Source organism: Curcuma longa, chromosome 7 (assembly GCF_044706935.1).
Source record: "Curcuma longa cultivar G26 ecotype Majalengka, Jawa Barat chromosome 7, ITB_CL_G26_1.1, whole genome shotgun sequence".
NCBI classification, from domain to species: Eukaryota; Viridiplantae; Streptophyta; class Magnoliopsida; order Zingiberales; family Zingiberaceae; genus Curcuma; species Curcuma longa.
Window position 1 is genome coordinate 8525037 of NC_133867.1, and position 20584 is coordinate 8545620.

The 20584-nt window shown below is 36.0% G+C and overlaps 2 protein-coding genes and 1 pseudogene across 3 annotated transcripts; 2 read left to right on the forward strand and 1 right to left on the reverse strand.

Moving 5' to 3' along the window:
* Positions 1-349: 349 nt before the first annotated feature.
* On the reverse strand, positions 350-1405 carry LOC141831741 (putative CCR4-associated factor 1 homolog 7). Its single transcript, XM_074719143.1, has one exon. The coding sequence runs from the start codon at positions 1207-1209 to the stop codon at positions 382-384; it is 828 nt and encodes a 275-aa protein (XP_074575244.1). The 5' UTR covers positions 1210-1405; the 3' UTR covers positions 350-381.
* Positions 1406-1723: 318 nt separating this feature from the next.
* LOC141832073 (sister chromatid cohesion protein PDS5 homolog C-like) lies at positions 1724-9312 on the forward strand. Of its 2 annotated transcripts, none has more exons than XM_074719549.1 (13): positions 1724-1865; positions 1955-2097; positions 2952-3155; positions 3267-3448; positions 6986-7112; positions 7188-7382; positions 7655-7894; positions 8049-8113; positions 8187-8238; positions 8321-8419; positions 8495-8532; positions 8699-8764; positions 8852-9312. In XM_074719549.1, the coding sequence occupies exons 2-13, from the start codon at positions 1999-2001 to the stop codon at positions 9144-9146; spliced, it is 1662 nt and encodes a 553-aa protein (XP_074575650.1). In that variant the 5' UTR covers positions 1724-1865; positions 1955-1998; the 3' UTR covers positions 9147-9312. The 2 variants fall into 2 exon arrangements, with proteins under 2 accessions (XP_074575650.1, XP_074575651.1); XM_074719550.1 differs by having other exon boundaries at positions 1724-1861.
* Positions 9313-9534: 222 nt separating this feature from the next.
* On the forward strand, positions 9535-20254 carry LOC141831896 (formin-like protein 6; annotated as a pseudogene).
* The last annotated feature ends 330 nt before the right edge of the window (positions 20255-20584 follow it).

The following is a 20584-nucleotide window of genomic DNA, read 5'->3' on the forward strand; positions in this document are numbered from 1 at the left end:
ATTAATTTGAGCAAAAACAGATGATCTTCTTATTCAAATCCCTAAATTACATTGTACAAATTTGAGAAGAAATAGATGCATACCTTAAACAATTTGACTCAGATGAAGCTGGATCACCTCATAGTAGAGTACAAAGAATACAACCTCTAAGCACCTGCAATGCTAATTAAGATTATTCGAATTTGCATGATTCCAAAAAGAGAGTAAAACAATGACTGTGATCACTATGAACCCAAATGGAAAGGCTTGATTAGCCATATGTTAAACTAAGATAGTTGTTTACCAATATCAAACATTTATAGGGATAAGAAAATCAGTTTGGCCAGCACACGGAGAAGGCAATCCATAATAATTTAATTATTATTTTTATTACTTCCTGACTCAATGAGCCATATGTCCATTCTCAACACCCAGCCCATACAATACCCCTGCATATTTCTCAGTGGAACCATTAAAGAAAGACTCTTTCAGCTTCCTAAAGGCACAGGAGGTGAGCAAGCTGTCTGAGCCAGCTTGGTGGCATATTCCAACCCTCTCAACCTCCAGCAATTCAGCAAGCTTGTTAAGTCCACCATGGAGACTGTTGCAGAATTTCATGAGGTGCTTGATGTCATACACAGTCGGGAAGTAGATCTTGATGAGCTTGAAGAACCCAACCTGGGTGTCAGGTAGGTTCTGGCAGGTGAGCAGCTTGAGAAGGTATCCAAAGTCGTATCCGCTGTGGAAGGTCACCCAGTGCACGGAGTCATTCAGCACGATGCCCGACGACATCAGCAGTTCAGCGAACCTCTGCGCGTCTATGCCCTTCTCGACGTTCTTCTGGAAGTCAATGCCGCTCTGACAAAGGAGATCGATGGAATCGGAGGCGGAGATATCACGCTGAACATCGAACTCGCGAAAGTTAAACTGCCAGATACAGCCTCGGTCGGTGCCGCAGGCGGGGAGATTGCCGAGGTCGTCGGAGAAGGTGAGACCGAGCTGGATGAGCTTCAGCATGTCCACGTTGGCCTTAAGTGTGGCATAGTTAAAATCAGAGTTGGAGTGGAAGTTCCCGAGGGGGCGGCAGACGACGCCAGGGAACTCAGTGTCCATGGCGACGTAGGGAAAGTCGTCGACGATCTCGCGGATCAGGGAGAACTCTGCCTCGAGGTTTTCGGCCCACACCTCGCGGATCTGGACCGTCTCGTTCCTTGGCAGGATTGACGACATCGCAGCAGTACCAACCGAGGCCAAGAACCCTAGCGGAGGGAGTTGAGGTCGAAGCGGAGCGAGGAGAGAGCGGAAAGGGGAGGATTCGAAATCTAGCGGCTAAGAACACCGCGGGCGGCGGTCCGCAAAGGGTTCGGCCATGGGAGGATGGATGAGGGAGCCAGAGAGGAGGCGGACGAAGGGGGGAGATGGGGAAGGGGATGAGGTCGGACGAGAGGGACGTAACGGTGAGCCACTCGTTTCCGGTGCACCGCCGGCACTCATTATGCTTGCGAGGTAGGATGACGTGGCAAGCTACTATTGGCCCTTTAACGATGGGGAAGGGGATCTTCACAAAGAACTCTCTTTAATTATAAATAATTATGAGTTTTTTTTTAATAATTGGAACAATGAAAATAAAACAATAAATAAAATGGAATATTTCTATATTCATTTTATTTTAATAATAAAACAATAAAAAGGGATATTTGACAAAATCTTAAAACCCGCTGCTCGCCGTTGCGCAAGGGGAGAATAAAAAGGTGTCGTCGCCAGTCTCCATTTCACTGGCCGACCCGCACTCCGTAACCTGAAACGGTTGTGCCAGCGACAGGAAGAAGCGCGACTGGTGGCGAAGAGGCGGAGATCGGAAATCCACCTGATTCTCTCCATCGTAGGTAACGAAACCCTCGCCCTCGACCTCTTTCCGCCCTTTGCCCCCTTCCCCCACCTCATCATCGTCGTCTTCTTCTTCTTCTTTTTCCAGGGTTTGATTTGAGCTTGAGTTTTTGAGTTCAGAAAGCCGGATCAATGACCTCCGAGAAGGAATTGGTGGACGGTCTTCGAGAAGTCGGGAAGCAGCTTGAGTCTCCTCCCACCGACGTCTACGATCTCCTCTCCCTCCTCGGCGTAAGACCTCCTTGAGATCGATCCTCCCTTTTTATCCGTTCCAAATAGAGTGCTTGGTTGTGAGTTTTCTCCACCGTTTTCACTTGATAATATTTTTGAATCTAATATGACTATATTGCTTCTCTTTTCTTGGATGATGGTAACATTGCACTTGCATTTATGTTATATCTAATTACTAATTTCTATTTCCTTCTATATTGACTCGTTTTTAGCATAGCGTTTTCTTTCTTTTTTTTTTCTTCTTTATATTATTGTTGTTTGACATCTAAGGAAAATTTCATAGAACAATCCATTATTGGATTTGGATTTATTGATGAAGTTAACATCTATGTTTCTGTCATTCTGTAAGAAAATACAGAATCTGTGATGGGAAGTTTTTCACAGGTGACATGGACTTGTTTGAGATTTAAATATCAGTGTGAAACTTTCGACAATCCAATAATAATTTAGATATGTGAAATATACCTAGACTAATGTCACTTAGTTGAAAATGGATTGTTGTGCCAGTTTAGAGATGATTGATATCTAAATGTTAGTATGAAAATTGATTGTTAAGCTCATGATACTACTTTAAATCTTCCTACACTAAATTAATGTGAAAGTGTGTCAGTTATTACATCAATCAAAAGTAGATGCTTTTTTACTTTTTAATACATTCCACTTCTGCTCAATAGTAAATCTGTTAATTTGTTGAGTGTGCTGTGTCAAACTAGGAATGGTGTTTAGTGTTCTTTGCAAACTGTCTCACACACTTGAGTTAATAGTATCTGATTTTTTTTCCCCCTGGAACATTCTTTATAGTATTATTTATCTTTGGCACATGGTCTTGCTTAGATATTGCCTTCTGATTTCAGCAAACTGAGAGACTCTTATCAAGAGTCCATCAATCACCAAGTCAGTCAATTCTAGATGCTCTTAGTCCTGCCATGAAGATGTTGGTTGACAAGAGGCTTTTGAGTCATTTTGATGAAGATGTGAAAGCAATAGTTGCTTCATGTACCAATGAGATTACGAGAATCACTGCCCCTGAAGCTCCATATAATGATGATTTAATGAAGGTCTATATGTGGAGTCCAGTTATCTCATGAACATATTTTACAGTAGCATAAATTTAACTTCTTTTTTCTTAAAGTAGTTATCTGTGACTTTTTCTTTCTTCCATCATGCAGGAGGTGTTCCGGAACATCGTTGACACACTTGACAAATTGGATGACATATCCAGTGACTCATTCTGCAGGAGGGTTTCTATTCTTGACACCTTTGCCAAAGTTCGATCATGTGTTGTGATGTTGGATCTTGAATGTGATGTTCTGGTTTTGAATATGTTCCACATTTTCCTTAGAACAATTCGGTGAGGGTTTGTAGATTTATTTTAACAATATTATTTTTTTAGTTGTTTGTGATACTAGTAAAGTGAGATATATCATCATATTTAGTTGCTTCATTGATATTGTATCCTTCCATTATTGTTGAAGATTAATGTTGCATTTATCAATTTTTTCTTTGGTATTTTAATAATGTTTTTTTATTCATGTATGACAATTAGGAGTGTCAATGAACCATGTCTAGGTTGAGTCAGTCCGTTGGATAAGGCTGTGCCAAGCATGATCCACAGTGGAATCAACCTAAACCCAACCTGAGTCTGGGCATAATTGGTCTGGGTTGTACTTGGACTAACTCATGAATTGAGCAATAAAAGAAAACTCAAATATTATAATAATAATTTATCAATATTACTTAAACATATTTAAAATAATTTGATAATATTTTAACTTTTATAATTTTTTTGGGGAGAAAAGTTAATATGTAAAATTATATATATATAAATTAAAATATTGTTTATGGGCTGTGATATGCCCATTAACTGTGCCTGAACCAGCCCCATGCCATGCTCGAAACGACCTGATCTTGTTCTAGATCGAGCATGGCTAGTGGGCCAGGAGAGTTGTGGTCGAGAGGCTTGTGACACAAATTGACTAATTTAGTGCTTGTTGGTTGTTCCGAGTCTTAATCAAATTTATTCAAATTATGCATCCCTCGTATTATTCTTCTCACTAGGTTTATTGTGAGGCTTTCTAAACTTTGAACTAGTGCCTCCCACTGCAACTAGGAGAGCTGTCACCCAAATACCTTAGACTTTGCAAAAGTAGGGGCTTTAGTCGAGCCTAGAGAGCACACGATCGAAAGTACGTTGTGTACTTTGTACTGCATTTTAGTTAAAAATCTACATCACCTTCTCAAGAAGGGAAATTTAATCCATAATTACTAGAGTTGCCATTGTATAATTAAGAAAATTTACTTGTTTCCAAAATATATTTGTACTTTATGGTGGCTATATTTGCATATGCAATACAACAACAACCAAGCTTTATCCCACTAGGTGGGGTCGGCTATATATTTGCATATGCAATGTCACATTGAATATGTGATTCCATAGTTCTGCATTCCTAGTTTGAAATGATAGTTAATTAATCCCACTTCAGATTGGTGAAGTTGGATAACAGCTGGTCCATTCATTCTCTAAAATTTGCACAACTCACAAAGCTTTACTGAGATATCAAGAGACAATGAAATACACCCATTGACAGAATTAACTTGCCTAAGCGAACAAAATTAGACTAGAATCGGGCTGAAAAGGGAAAGGCAGAGAAAAAAGAAAGGGGAAAGGGGGAGAAGGTGCACATAAGGTAAAGTCAAAATGGGGTGAAGCATGTGCTTGATGTTGCCTTTGGCAGAGGCAAGCAACAAAGCTTTGGACGCTAGGTTCGCACTAAAATTTGATGTTTGTGGAGGCTTAGTATGAGGTGAATGATTGAGGCAAGTGGCATAGCATGGAGGCAAGTACAGAGCTTGCTAGTCGACACAAACATTGTGGGTGGGGGTTGGTTTTCTCTAAAGGTTCGATTCCTGAAGGTTCTTAACTTATGTGATTTTAACTGACTTGGCCTACATCTATGAATAAGATATTGTTAATAAACAAAAATTTATTTATTAAAGCAAAAAAAATTATTTATTAACGAGTATATGTGATAATGGTTCAATATGAAATGAAAGTATTAATAATCTGATATAATCTTGTTAATTATCATATATGAATAACATGATATTTTTATTAATAAGTAATGATTGTGTACTAACTATTCAGCAAGGATATTTTGGAAATCTGGTAGCATTAGCACTTATTGTTATTAGTAATATATACTATTAACAATCTGGCATTTTTTGTTCATAATTGTAATATCTAAGAATATATTAGTTTTATATTAGTAATGCTTAAATAATTTAATACAACATACTATAAATTATTTGTGATTTTAGTGTAACTAAAATATTCATTATTATTTCCCATCATGGTTTAAAGAAGCGGCTGCTTAGGGTTGCATATGCAACCACGAAGACGGATTTAGAAGGGAATTAATTATATAGCACATTGGGCCTATGGTCCCTTAATTTGTCTAAACTGATTTAGACAGAACCAAATTAACTTGAACCCCTAAACTATTGTACTTTTGGCAGCTTGTAACATGTAAGTTTTAACTTAAACACTTGTTTTGTAAGTGGTAAACATTTTAGATATTTATTATATACATATTACTTACATTTACATATAGAATTTATTTTACATTGTTGATTAATAATGATTATTATAATTCACTTGTTTGCTTTGTATGATTGATGTATATTTCTCTTTGCCAAGAATTAAATGTGTTGATTAATATACTTTATTATATATATATATATATATATTTTTTTTTGTTAGCATTAATATTCAAGATTTTAATAATATTCTCTTACATATCACATATTCACTATATAGTATGTTGATGACTTGTGCCTGATTTTTAGAAACCTTGAATCTAATTGTATATTTAAATTATTTAAATCTTATGAAATAAATAATTATTTTTTTTCTTGTTCCCCTTATTTTTATTTAAATTACCTTTTTCCAATTTCAATCATATCTGTTGGTATGACTAAATTTATATTTCTTTGTCTAGTGAATCTTGATAATAATTCCTTCATGTATGCTTTATTTTTCAATTAGCTCATTCAACCAACTTAGTTTATTAGGTCTGCCCACCTTTCTTTTTAGTAGCTATTCATGAAGAAGGTTCATTCTAGTTTATTTATTTTGTTGAAAGTTCAAAAATCAATTGAATGAAAAAGAAATTCTTGACTGGGAGATACTATGAATGCTTATTTGATGCTTTAAAAGAATGCAAGGTTATACTTAATAATGAACTATAAATTCTGTCAAAGAAAGTTGTTTTAATGCAAAACATTAAACTACATTGCTTGTAGACAATGATTTGAGTGCAACAATTATTTGTTTCAATCATGAGCGTTAATAACATTCAACACAATAAGTTTTTTTCTCACACATTTTTTACTTTTATGTTCTTCCATCTACATTGCTCAATTATTACTTAGCGTCTTGCACTTGCCATTGGCTTGAAATGAGCGCACAAGAGTGCAGCATTCGCTTAAAGGGCCATCTCTGGGATTATTATTAGGGAGTTTCATGGCCATCCTACAGCATGGATCACTCAAAGGGCCACAATAAGAAAATCTTGCCCCAAGTCGGTGATCTAGGAGTTGTTCTGCCATCAATAGAGTGACAATTGATGACAATTGGTGAGGGGTTTCTTAACTTATAGGGCATGGGATTTCCAAATTAGGTAACAAGGATTACAAGTAGCAATATTCCTCCTGTTCTCATATATGAGCACTACATTCATTTGATCGCATGTTCAATAGCTCTATTTCAATGTCATTCCTAGCTGCTTCATATTCTTTTTTACTTCATTTTACCTGTTATATGATCATTGCTTATGTCATGTCTGTTTTCTCTTGCTGTATAATTCTATATTCTTCCTTGAACTTTCAGGCCAAATCATAGCGAGAGCATCTTCTCCTCCATGCAGACCATTATGACTGTTTTATTGGAGGAAAGTGATTACATCTCCCAAGGGCTTCTCTTCTGTCTTCTGGATGCTGTTAAAATTGATAATAAAGTAAAATATTGCTCCAAATTCCTATTTTTATCTATTGACTTTCCTAGTTTCTTATGTTTTTGCTTTTCTGCTCAGGACACATTACCAATTGCTCGCATGCTTGCAGAAAGAGTAATCACCGATTGTGCCCCAAAACTAGAACCACACTTGAGGAAATTAGCTAAGCCAAGGAATGCTTTCTTAAGAAAGTATAGCAAAGTTGTTGCTTCCATAATCGAAGGCAAATCTGGTTTTAGAAGGCAACAAGACATAAATTCTGCCAATGTTAAGGTGTGACAATCTTTTATCTAGATATAGTTGAGATCTTTCTTATTGAATGAAGCTGTCATTTATGTTTATAGCTGCTATTTGCAGCATCCTAAGCCACTGTTTGAAATTTAAAGTGAACATTTCCACACAAGGAATAGGGTTTTTTAAATGTTGATGACTTGTGTGATTGCCAGGACATTGCATTTAAATTTAAATCAATACATTGCACTCTACTAGTTTATGTGAACCCTTTTGTTGGCTGTTTAAATGACAATCTGCATTTTATGGTTTAGGAACTGGCAAATACAAAGCGAGAAGATTCAGATGGTGAGACTGTTAACATTACATCCCCAAATCTAAACCCCACAGAGAGTTCTGATAAACCTAGATCAAGAGTAGGTCGTCCACGTGGTTCAAATAATTCAGGAACAAAATTAAAAATGCTGGCAGGTGCCAAGCGTAAGATTGTTGAGGAAGTTTCATCTGCAAAACAGAATTTTGAGAAAGATGTTGCAGGAGAGATGAGGCAGAAGGTATTTGTGCAGTAAATTTTCATTGTTGCTTACCCTTATCTCCAAATTTATCCTACAGTTTGTATCTCTGTACCTTATCAATGTTATGATAATTTTTTTGTTACATTTTCCTTCTGAATATAATAATGATGACCCAGTTTCCTGACTGGCTCAGATGCAAAATCTAGATGAGAGATTAGTTGGTGATAGAGTTCAAGTATGGTGGCCAGAGGACCAGCAGTGAGTTTTCCTATATATGTATGTTTTTCAGTTAGAAATTGTTAAAATTTTAATTTCTCTGAGTTTGACTCAGGTTCTACACAGGCAAGGTTATCCAGTACAATCATCTCACTAAAAAACATAAGGTGTTGAGCACTTTGAATCGAGGAATCCTAAATGGGTTTGCTCTTCTGTTTTGTTTGTTAATAATTTTTGTTACACTTTCAGATCTTATATGATGATGGGGATGTGGAGACACTTTTGCTCAAGGAAGAGCGATGGATGTTTGCCAGTGAAACAAGAACATCCCCGACGTCTGATCTTGCTGTAAGTTGGTTTGTCCAATATCATTTTAGTTGTGTGATTTGCCAACATCTAATTCAGCAGATGTATTTTCTTCAGGAACATGCAAAAGATGCTAATGATGCTTCTCTGGACGAGTATGTGCTACTTTGAATTATTTGTTGCATTAGTTTACATTTTAAGGACACACACAGCATACATCTATGTTTTGATTGTCTAGCTGTTGCTATTATCTAATATGTTAATTGCTTACGACCTACTTGTTTTTACCGATACATTCTCGTTGGATCTTTGGCATCCCAGCAAAGCGGCAAAGATAAAATCAAATTCTACAGCGGGAGAAACATATGTGCAGACAGCAGTAAAAAGGTTGATTAATTTTCTTTAAACGCATTGCCTCTCTGATGATGCAATTTCTGAATCACTCTCATAAGTAGCTATCGGCTCAAATTTCAGTCCTGCAAGTTCTGAACTGCCGAAGCGAAAAGGCCGACCGCCTAAAGTTGTAAGCCCTGGCCAATCTAAGCCAAAGGAAGATTTTTCTCCCAAGGTTGAAAAGAAGCCTTTGTTCGATGGCACACATGAACCCAAAAGCAAAAGCACTGTTGATGATAAAGATACACTGAGAAGTAAACCGGATGAAGAGTTATCGAAACTGGACCAAAAGCCAAAGGATATACCTTCCCCGAATGCAAGTGGTATTCAACCAAAGACAAGTTTAGATCCCAAACGAGAGAAGTCAGAGAACTAAAGATTTGGAGATGTGGAAGGCGACACTTTAAAAAGAGTTAAGATTTCAAATTAAGTTTGTAATCCCGTTGGCTACTGAACTCGGTTCAGGCAATCACATTACTCCGAGGAGTTGTGTCTTATGAAGATGGCTTTTTAATCTGATTATTTCTTGGTTTTTTTTTTTTTCAGTTTCAGTATCGGAACCATGCTACAGCAGTTCATATAATTTTGAACGAATACTAAAATTCGGCTTTATTTTCTTTTTATTTACCAAAATGACACGACTACCCCTGCACGAAACACCAACAACGAGGCCCTCTGTCGTGGCAAACATCTCGCCAGCTTGCGACGCCGGAGGGCATTTAACAAACGAGAACTGTCTCAGCTCGGCTTCTAGGGTTTGGTTTGGTTGGTTTCCAGACATGGCGCTATTCAAGAGGTTCTTCTTCAGGAAGCCGCCCGACGGGCTGCTTGAGATCTCCGAGAGGGTCTACGGTAAGAAATTGACGACGCCGTATGCTTGTGTATTTTTGACTCCCAAACAAGCAACGCTGATGCTACTGCATGGTCACAAGAACGGGGTTAATGAATATTCAAGTTTTTTCCACTTCACATAAAATATCAAACGAGAGTATTATTCAGTTATAATTGGGGGAATACTGAGAGAATTGGAGCTGGGAATAAGTTAACTAGTCCAGCTAAGGTGAAATTCCACCTTGAAAACCTATGTCAGTTAAGTTCAAAGACTGATTTAGTTCCTACGAGATATGCATATATTTCATAATATATACTTCTTTCTATAAAAGGTTCATCTAGAAGTTATTGGTGCACATAGAAGCAGGTAGTTGGAAATTTCTCACTATTGATGCTATTTTGAAGCAAACTTTGCAATTTCTTTTGGCAGCATTTTCTAGCTGATGCATGACTAGAGCACAAGCACTTTTTCCCATATTAATCAGAAATTTCTTCTTGCAGTGTTTGATCACAGCTTCTCAACTGATGTCGTTGGGGAAGATGAATATAAAGAATACGTAGAAGCTATCGCGATGCAATGCCGTAGTCATTTTCCAGATGGCTCATTTATGGTTTTCAATTTCTGGGATGGAGAGACTGAAAGCTAAATAGCCAGCATCCTGTCTGAGTTTGATATGAATGTGATGGATTACCCTCGACATTATGAAGGATGTCCATTGCTTAAGATGGAGATGGTCCACCATTTCTTGAGGTCATGTGAGAGTTGGCTCTGTTTAGGTCAGCAGAACCTCTTACTGATGCACTGCGAGCGAGGAGGATGGCCAGTTCTGGCTTTCATGCTAGCTGCACTTTTGATATACCTAAAGCAGTATACAGAGGAACAGAGAACATTGGACATGGTCTACAAGCAGTCCCCTCATGAGCTTCTGCAGTTTCTTTCACCCCTGAATCCTGTCCCTTCTCAGCTAAGATACTTACAGTATGTTTCAAGGAGTGTTGCCTCACAGTGGCCTCCACTTGATAGAGCACTTACCTTGGACTGTATTATTCTCAGAATGATCCCAACTTTTGATTCAGAAGGTGGTTGCAGACCTATATTTCGAATTTATGGACAAGATCCACTTTTCCTTTCTGAAAAGAGAACGAAAGTTCTGTTTTCAACTCCAAAGAAGAGCAAACTGGTCCGACATTACAAACAGGTTACTGCAAATTTGCATATTAGTCATGTGTAATTTTGGTTGAGAACTAGAGCATGTAACTGTGTATTTGCATCGGTTTCTAGTATCTTATAAGTCCTAGTTTGATTTCTTAATTCCATGGAGCATAAACAGGATTCTTATAAGTTCTACATCACATTTTCATGTTAGTTTTTTTATCATGTCAATTAAACTGTAAGCTACCTATACATATAATGGTGTGTATTAAGTACTAATGTATTTAAGGTTTGCAGGCAGAGTGTGAACTAGTAAAAATTGACATAGGTTGCCACATTCAAGGAGATATTGTAATCGAGTGCATTAGCTTGGACAAAGATATGGAACGAGAAGACATGATGTTTACAGTTGTACTCAACACAGCTTTCATCAGGTCAAATATCTTAATGTTAAATCGTGATCAAATTGATATCTTGTGGGGTGCAAAAGACCGTTTCTCATAAGTTTCAGAGCTGAGGTGTCTTTTGTGTAGTAAAGCTGATATCATATTTTACCCATTAGTTCTATTTTGATCAAGAACTTTCTTGCTTCCAGGTTCTTCTTTCTGATATGGATGTAATTTCATCACTTACAATTACAGAATTGGCAGATATTGAGGATAAAGGACTTCCTGTGGAAGCATTTTCTAAAGTGCATGAGATCTTCAGCCACTTGGATTGGCTAGAAGGGAAGGAAGATGCAGCACTTCAGATTCTCCGACAGATGATATCACCAAACTCAGAAGAGAAATCAGATAAAGTTACCTGAGAAAAAGTGGAATCCCATAGTCCACCACAGTCTTCTAACACTAAAATTCTTTCAGAGAAGCTTCAGTCTAATCTCAAGAACGAAGGTGATGTATCTGAAAGCGAAACTGCTAGAGTGAAGTTGACCTTTCCTTTGTCACAACATTCTACTTCTGTTTCTGGACAATCAGAATCTTCTGAAACATCAATGTCTCAACCACCATCATCTGAAACTGTTGAAAAAATTATGCACTCAGCACGCTGCAACCGCCATCACCCACACCACTGCCACCACCTTTGGAGCTACCGGTTTTTGCTATCTCTAAGCAAAAGAAATCAACAATTCCTCATGTACCACCATCACCATCAATACAATCTCTTCATGCTATTAACAATGTTTCACTTACATTATCTCCAATACCACTCCCATCACAACCCCCATCAAAATTGGAACCACATAGAAAATCTCCAATTCCCTCGTCAACAATGTCAAAATCCCTTTCGCTATTATCACTGCAACCTCAAGAATTATCAGCTACTGAGTCATCAACTTCTGTTGATGTATCTCTTCCTTCCCCTAGTTCAAACCTATCACCCAACATATATGATAACCTTAATAATCTATCCAAGAACCATTTGCAACCTTTAGGAAACCATTTAAACAAGTCTTCATCCACTCTTCCTCGTCCTCACTCAACTATCCTTTCATCTCCTCCACCTCTTCTGCCTTCACGTTTAGATATCTCCTCACCTCCACCTTTGCCTCCTCGATATTCCGTTGTCCCTTAAACTCCACTACGATTTATCCCCTCCCCTCCACTACAATTTATCCCCTCCTCTCCACCTCCATGTTTAGTTGTCTCCTCACCTCCTCCACCACAGATTTCAACACCTCCTCCTCCTCCTTATCTAGCTATCTCCTCACCTTTAGATGTCCTACCATCGTCTCCACCTAATCCCCATTTAGCTATCACCTCACTTCCTCCACCACCGGTTATTCCAACACCACCACCACCACCACCTCCACCTCCGCCATGTTTAGCTGTCTCCTCACCTCCTCAGCTAGTTGTCTTATCACCTCTTCCATATTCAACCATCCCCTCACCTCCACCATCAGCTATGCCCTCAGCTCCTCAGACGACAACCATCATATTGGTCTTTCATCCACCCCCAACAACTTCTCATCCTCCATCACCTATGAGGAAAACTAAAATGACAAGCATCATGCCACCACCTCCACCACCATTACTTCTTCTCAAATCAAAGCAATGTGATGAATCTTCTTCCTTGACATCAAAACCTTTTTCACATGCACCTCCTGCTACTTCTTCCTGTTTCATGGTAGCTTCTCAGTCTAATAACACTCAGTTTGTACCACCACCACCTAACTCTTCTTCTAGCTCACTTACTAGCTTATCATTAGGAACCAAGAAAACTTTGACACGCGTCAAAAGTTCCAATAGTGTTTACTCAGCCCAATCATCATCAAGAAAGACATCTCTTAAGCCATTGCACTGGATTAAAGTAACAAGAGTAATGTCTGGAAGCTTATGGGCTGAGACACAAAAATCAGATGAGCTCTCTAAGTACTATTTGATGATCAAGTGAAAATAACATTGTGATTCTATTACTTTTTTATTTTTCCTATTTATTTGTTTTAGGATTCTAGAGATTGACATGTCTGAACTTGAGAGTTTGTTCCCTGCAGCAGTGCCAAACTCAAAACCTCGTGCCTCAATTGGTGGAAAATCTGACAAAACCTATCTAGTATGCTTCTTATTATGTATAATGTGGGGTAGAAAAGTAATTATTCTCACTACAAGATAAGGATTTTCTGACATGTATTTTAGTTGCAATTTACTTGTCTGTATGTTACTTTGTTTTCCTTTATCAACTCGCACTAAATTAACTTAGTCTGCTCAGAATATATTCTTGAATCTTTTCCTTTTAATTTTCATCACACTATAAGGAAAGATGGTATTGTTATTGACTTGGTAATTAGAAAAGCTACCATATTTGAAACTTGAGACTACTATGTATTAATATTAGCTCATTAAGGTAGTTTGTCTTTAAAAATGAAGGTTTCATTAAGTACAGAATGAAGAGCAGATTATTGCACAAATGCTGTTAGTATGTGTTTCGGGAAGCACCAATTGTGCAAGTTTAACCCTGTATTAAAAAAATTCACATTTATTAAATCATTTAAAAGTTCTACTTTGATGGTTTTACATCACAAGTTCATTAAAAATGCCCTTTACTTGTCTTTGGTGCTAATCTCTGTAATGTGCTAGTTGATGCATTGATACTTTGAAGACAGTTCAACCTTAAATAGATGATTTACTCTGGATGCATTAAATATCATATAATGAGGCAAAGGTTAATGTTAATCCACCGTCTTGGTAATCAATATTCAAAGAAGATAGTCAAAGGTAGAGATTGTAGTCAAACTCCGAATATCATGCCTGAATCTTCTCCAATGCACAAATTTGAGATTTACAAGTCTTACCAATGTAAAATTTTAGTAATTCACATGATTCCAGTGGTGCTATTGACTTATATTTAACTTATTGCAGATTGATCTTGGGCGAGCAAATAATTGCGAAATAATGCTTACAAAAGTCAATGTTCCAATACATGATTTAATGGTAAGTTCTTAAATATTGATTTTCAAGTTTGAGGCAGTGCCCTTCTATAACACTGTTTACTAAAGTACAGAAATATGAAATTAAACAGGTTCTGCATTATTTTTATGTACTTTTGTTATAAACTTGTAATAGGATTTCTTCTTTGCTTCTAAAACATGAAACTAGATTGTGGCTCTTTTTCTATGCCTAGGTTTCATAATTTGGGACTGATTTTATCTCTCTAAATTAACATGAACATACATAGTGCTCTAGAATTCTTATATGTTATCTTAAAAATGTTTGTTCCTTGATTAAGTTTTGCTTCTTCTTGTTACATTACAGACTTTGATGCTTGCACTTGATGAGTCTAGTTTAGATGTGGATCAGGTCGACAATCTGTTAAAGTTCTGTCCAACAAAAGAAGAAATGGATCCATTGCAGGTGTATTAATGTCATTGACATTGATACTGCAATCAGCCTTAATTCTTTACTTTTCTCTTTTTTTGGTCCAAATTCTTCACTTCTCTATTGCCATTTTCTGATGTAAAATATCAACCAATTTCAGGGCTACAAAGTAGATAAAGAAAGCCTTGGGAAATGTGAGCAGGTCAGTGAATTTATTTCTTTGATTAGTGATCTTGTTTTATGTGGCTGTTTGCCAATGATAACAAGTCAGACATGAGTATAAAACATTTTGTTTTCTGGTATTTTCATACAAAAAGTGTTAAGCAATGTACCTTAATCCACGTAAGGAGGGGTAGATTTAAAATAAAACCCTAATCATGATATTGGATCAAGTATAAAGTTGAGAAAAATGTGCCTTTTATGGTTGACAACAATACTCTTTGCAAATGCAACTAGAAGTCAAAACTGTATTTATAAACACTTCAACAAATCTCTGTTATCTATATGTAATGTAAGTAATTCTTAATCTAATCTTGTTGTTTGTTTAAAACTATTAAAGAGGGGAAAGTTATTAGGATTATTCCATAAGATAGTCCCCTCTATTTTTTATGTATTAACTCATTGTCATTTTACATTTGTGTCCTTAAATTTGATGCTCGATATTTTTTTTGAAGATGGTTTGAAAATAGTATAAAATCCTAGTTTGCTTTGACTATGCTCAATTCTGGACTCTGAGTATACTCAATTCATTCTAGGATCTCCTGAAAATTTCTAGCAAATCTGTAAGTTATCATTAGAACTAGGAAAGAGGAAATAATTTAATTCAGCCATGCTTTCTCTTAATAAAGTAACAATCAGTGTATGTATATGTTTAGTCTTTTTGTGAATGCTGATTTAAAAGCGCTTGTTTATCATAATGTAGCTTCACTGACTTAGAAGGAGCATTACTGAATTGATGATAGAATTGATGATAGAAATGATGATAAAGCAAGTGAAATGGCCGACATGATTGGAAAGATAATGAAGAAGAATATACACACGCACAAGGGAGAGATAAAGTAAAGTTCCAAAATTTAAGATGTGGGAAGGAGAAGGACCAGAGCTATAGAAAAGAAAAGAAGGATAATGAAGAGAAATCAAAATTAAATGTCACATATTTTGGGTGCAAAAAGAATGGCCATTATAAGAATGAGTGGTCAAATTTTAAGGTAGAAGAAAATGGTAAGAAAAAGAAGAAGAAGGCTTTCATGACCCATGTGATGTTCTGAGTCTTAATTCATTCAAAGAAGAGGCTTCACCAAAATTTTGAAACATAAAGCACTAGTGGCCATAACTGATGAACAAAGTAGAGTTAACGATCCAGAAGCATCAAGCGATGAAAGATGAAGGGGCACGAGACAATGATAAATAATTAGTGATGATTAGTCATCTAACTAAGTCACTTCCGAAAGCAAAGGCTAAAGTAAAATCATATGGTATTCAATTGTGTGTCATTAAGGAACAAAATGTTTCATCCCAAGAAGCATGTGAAATTAACATTTATTATCTTTTACTATTTAAAAAACTTTAGAAGGAAAAAAATGAAGAATTAAAAGCACAATGAAAGAAATGAAACAATCATTATAGATTTTCCCTAAGGGTTCAAGTATGTTGACCAAGGTTGTCAAATTGAGGTTCATATTCTAGATTGTTTTGGTCCTAAACCGAAGTGTGAATCTAACTGAAATTGCCAATCATAAAGTTTAGCTAAAATTATAAAATATATTTTAAAAAGTATTTTTGCCTTAGTTAGGATGACTTTTAGCTTCAAATGTAATCAAAATAATGTAAATTAATCCATAGAATGAGTATTTGGTTCTTACTCGCCAAGTCATGCCAATTTAGAAGAGTTTTTTGATTTGTTTGATTCCATTTTATCTTTCTTTACTAACTTAAACTATAACTATTTTTTTGGTGACTTAAACTATAACTATTTATTAACTAGTAAAGTTGTTGGCTGCTTGTCAAGACACTGATCTCGTATTTTGACAATGGAGTTCTATAGAATTGTTGGACTGTCTTTTCAAGTGATCTTGAATGGTTAGGGCATTAAAGAGAGTGATTTTTGATGTGAGAAGAAATATTTGCCATTACAAGTGATATTGTATTTTTAAAATTATAATAATATATTAATTCAAGTGTTAATTAATTTGTCTTTTTCAAAAATACAAATAACTATGGAATAAGATGTTGAGTTGTGTTGGTCAACATAGGTGGAATTTTCATTTTGCCCATCGACCGACATCGAAACCATTCGGCACAAGCACTCGGTGAAGCTGCGAGGTAGCAGCGGCCTCGTAGCTAGGCAAGGCTACCGCAGACTTTGCATGGTCGCAAGGTTGCAAGGCCTCCGCGAGGCCGCTATCACCTTGTGGAGAGCCCGCGATTAGTCGCAATAGCCATGCCAATCATGCATAAAATGGTATTAGGCTACTTGTAAAGTGCAGTCAAATTAGATCTTCACCTGTTATTTTTTTATACAGGTTCTTGCAGAGAAGCTTCCAGAAGTTCTTGATTTTCACAAAAATCTTGTTTTCTTAGAAGCTGCATCAAAGGTTCTCAATTCACTTTCTTTGTATGATCACATTAGATTTCATTTAATTTTAACAATGAACAATATGACCATATATAGTTAGAGTTCAAGATTTTGGCTGAAGAAATGCAAGCCATAAGTAAAGGAGTGAAGAATGTTGAACAAGAATTAATATCCTCTGACAGTGATGGCCCTATATCAGAAACATTTTGTGAGGTATTTATTTGCATAATGGTTTCGATAGTCTCATTATCCTGTATCCAACGTTTTCTTGATTTTTTTTTCAATCAACCATTAGTCTGTTAAAATTGATTTTTCTTTGAGTACGAAGAAACTAAAAGGCAAGAATGAACTTGCTCACACAATCTGTTCATATATGCAATGTGTTCACTAGAAAGAAACACTATAACTACAAGAAAATGCAGTTGATTGAAGCCTAGTGGAATGTGAAATATTTGCCTAGTTATGAATGTTTTCCTTTTGTTTGTCATACATCATGATGAGAATACAATTTAGTGCATAGTCATGTACCATGTTCAGCATGTTATACACACACAAAAAAACAATTCTCATTAAATGACTTGGTAAAAAATATAATATGCTTTGAGAAAAGTAGATAGTGTTGATCTTCTTGGACATAACAACATCTTGTACAAATAGCAATCAATTTCAATTTCTTTAGTGTAGTCATGAACACCGGATTACTTGAAACATATATGGACACTTGATTATCACTTTTAGAGGAGATAAAGGTTTGTTAGAAGAGGATAAAGTTGACAAAGTCAAGATAATTTCATGAAAAGTAAGGCTAAAATTAGTTAAGAAAATAAATTGGGCAGTAAGATGCATAGAACTATGTGAATCTAGGATTAGTTTTGTCATATCTAAGTCCAAGTTCAAGAACAAAGCAGACAATCATAAACTCTCTCAGTCATTGAGAAAAATAATTATGTAAGGATTAAGTCAGAAGAATACATTTTACCATTCAGTGAACACAATTAATAAGATAACCTATGAACAAGGATAACATTTTGTTACATTTCAAGGTTTAATTGAGAGGAAATAGGGATAATTATACATATTTGGGATATACTAAGGACTGAATCGGGATATTTAGAAACTGTGACCTTGTGATAATCTAGTTCAATTTGGTTGGTATTAGATTGGCTAATTAATGGTTAGATTAGGTGTAGCTCGTCTTTGGTTTGTGTTGGGTTGAAGCCGAGCTTGGATTGGGCTTGGTTTGGATGTTTTAGAGCTGATCCAATGGTGAATGTGTTGGATGTTATGGATCTTTTCAGTTAAGGTTTTGTGATATAAAACATTCTTTTTCCCAAGCTACCCCACTGCTTATATGGGATAAGGATGGAAATGGAAATTCTACCTCACCCGGTCTCATTGTCATTCCTACTCAGAGTACATAGCTTTATATATAATTTGGAATATTTCTTCTTTAGAAATAAATAATAATGGATCCTATTGTCCTTGGTTGAGGAGAATGATACAAATGATAATGGCTCATTTTAGAAATAAATTAGTCCACAAAATAAATCAGATAATGGTCTAGTATTTAGTTGTACTTAAGAATTGTAGCCTATTTTAAGAGACTAAATTATTGTTGGGTCTAAAAAAGAGATCCTGAGTCCTGACCACTCACTTCTTTGATCAATCTCAGTTGTTAATACAATTTTAATCTCTATGAGTGCTTTCTGCTTAAATGCTGCACATAGCTTTATTTATAGATTTGGGATCTCTGTTCTTTTATATTATGCAACTTTCATCTTGATTTTAGAATATGCACATTTCCATCAATGTTTATTGGCATATCATGCAGGTTTCATATATCGAATTCCTTGGTATTTCATGTGACTATTTCCTGCTTGCATGGGCTCATGCAACCAAGCTTTTAAACTACAATATATTCCTCCTTTGAAACAATCAATTGACCAAATGACAAATCCTTTCTTGTGCACCTTGCTTCCTTATCAGGAAGATTACAACCTCATTGCTTTAGGTCTGTGACTCAGAATTAAAATTGCTCTTTCCTTTGATCAGAACCAGACATTTGAGCTTGTTGTCTAATCAAGTGAACGCTAGCAGTTGGCACTTTCGCTTTCCATTTGGTTGCATGATATATAGAAGTCTTTCAAGTATCTTTTGTCATGTTGAAGACCTACCTGTTTTCTTGAATGGTTTTTGCTAACCTATCAAACTATATAGAATTTGAAGAGGTTTCTCGTTGTTGCTGAAGCTGAAGTCAGATCCCTAACTTCACTTTATACTATAGTTGTAAGTCTTCAATGTTACATAATAGTTCTTTGTATTTACATGTCACTTATATTAGCTCTGGAAAATCTTTATTTTCTTTACAGAATAGAAATGCAGACGCAATGGTTCAATATTTTGGCGAAGATCCCGCACGTTGTTCGTTTGAGCAAGGTTGACCTTCTTTAACCCTGAACTTGGATTTACACTTTTCGACTTCGCAAGAATGTTTGAGCGTGCACACGAGGAGAACTCCAAACAACAAGAGCTAGAAAGGAAAAGAGCCCAGAGAGAAGCAGAGCAAGAAAAGATGAAGCTTGCCATGCACAAGAAAGATAAAAAGACTTCGGACACCAAATAGACATTGCCCCACCAACTACTATACTTGTGAATAGCTGAACTCTTAACTGTTGAAGAAGTTTATATATCCCTGGAGGGTCATCATAACACTATTTCTCTAATATCTCAGATTGATGACAAGATCTACACTCGTCAGTTCGAGTAATGCTTATCGACTCGAGACTTACATTATGCAGCAGCATATTATTTAGAAGAAAAAAGAAAAGGAATCCTACAACTCGATCGTCAGGAAGCTATTGATTCAGCAAGATGGAAGGTGTAGATATGTTGTAAGAAGAAGGCAATCAATTATTGATTGATTTCATGTTTTCGAAGAATGTTTATACTGTGCATAAACTTTTTGTACTTAAAGAGTAGGATAATTTGTCCTTAAGGAGTAGGATAACCAATAGCTGGCCCAAACAATCTGTAAGGGCGTTTCTATAGATCCTGAAAGAATAATTTGATGGGGCATTTGTATGTTTTATAAGCGCCCCCATGTTATAAATCCTAAAATATTCAATGAATTATTATCGTGCATTGATCTTCAAAGCATAGTTAAAGTTTATTGGGCAAAAATCAAGAAAATATATATTTTTTAAATCATTAAAGAATGTTGTATTTTAATTTTTTTTATCAAAAGACCTATTTTATTATTCACTCATGTATAATTATTCAATTGCTCTTTAATATTGTTCAGTATTATTATTTTCAGTCTAATTTCTAAAGCAATTAAGTGCGTTGTACAATTACGAAATTATAATTATTATAACATGAATAAGATTGGTAGTAATTCATATTGTATGCAAGTTGTTATAATATGAATTAGAAATTCACGT

Bases quoted from the DNA above. Each gene is read 5' to 3' on its own strand.
- LOC141832073 (XM_074719549.1), top strand. From the start codon at position 1,999: ATGACCTCCGAGAAGGAATTGGTGGACGGTCTTCGAGAAGTCGGGAAG. The intron at 8,239-8,320 runs GTGTTGAGCACT...TTACACTTTCAG, and splicing joins ATCTCACTAAAAAACATAAG to ATCTTATATGATGATGGGGA. The intron at 8,765-8,851 runs GTTGATTAATTT...CTCAAATTTCAG, and splicing joins GTGCAGACAGCAGTAAAAAG to TCCTGCAAGTTCTGAACTGC.
- LOC141831741 (XM_074719143.1), bottom strand. From the start codon at position 1,209: ATGTCGTCAATCCTGCCAAGGAACGAGACGGTCCAGATCCGCGAGGTG.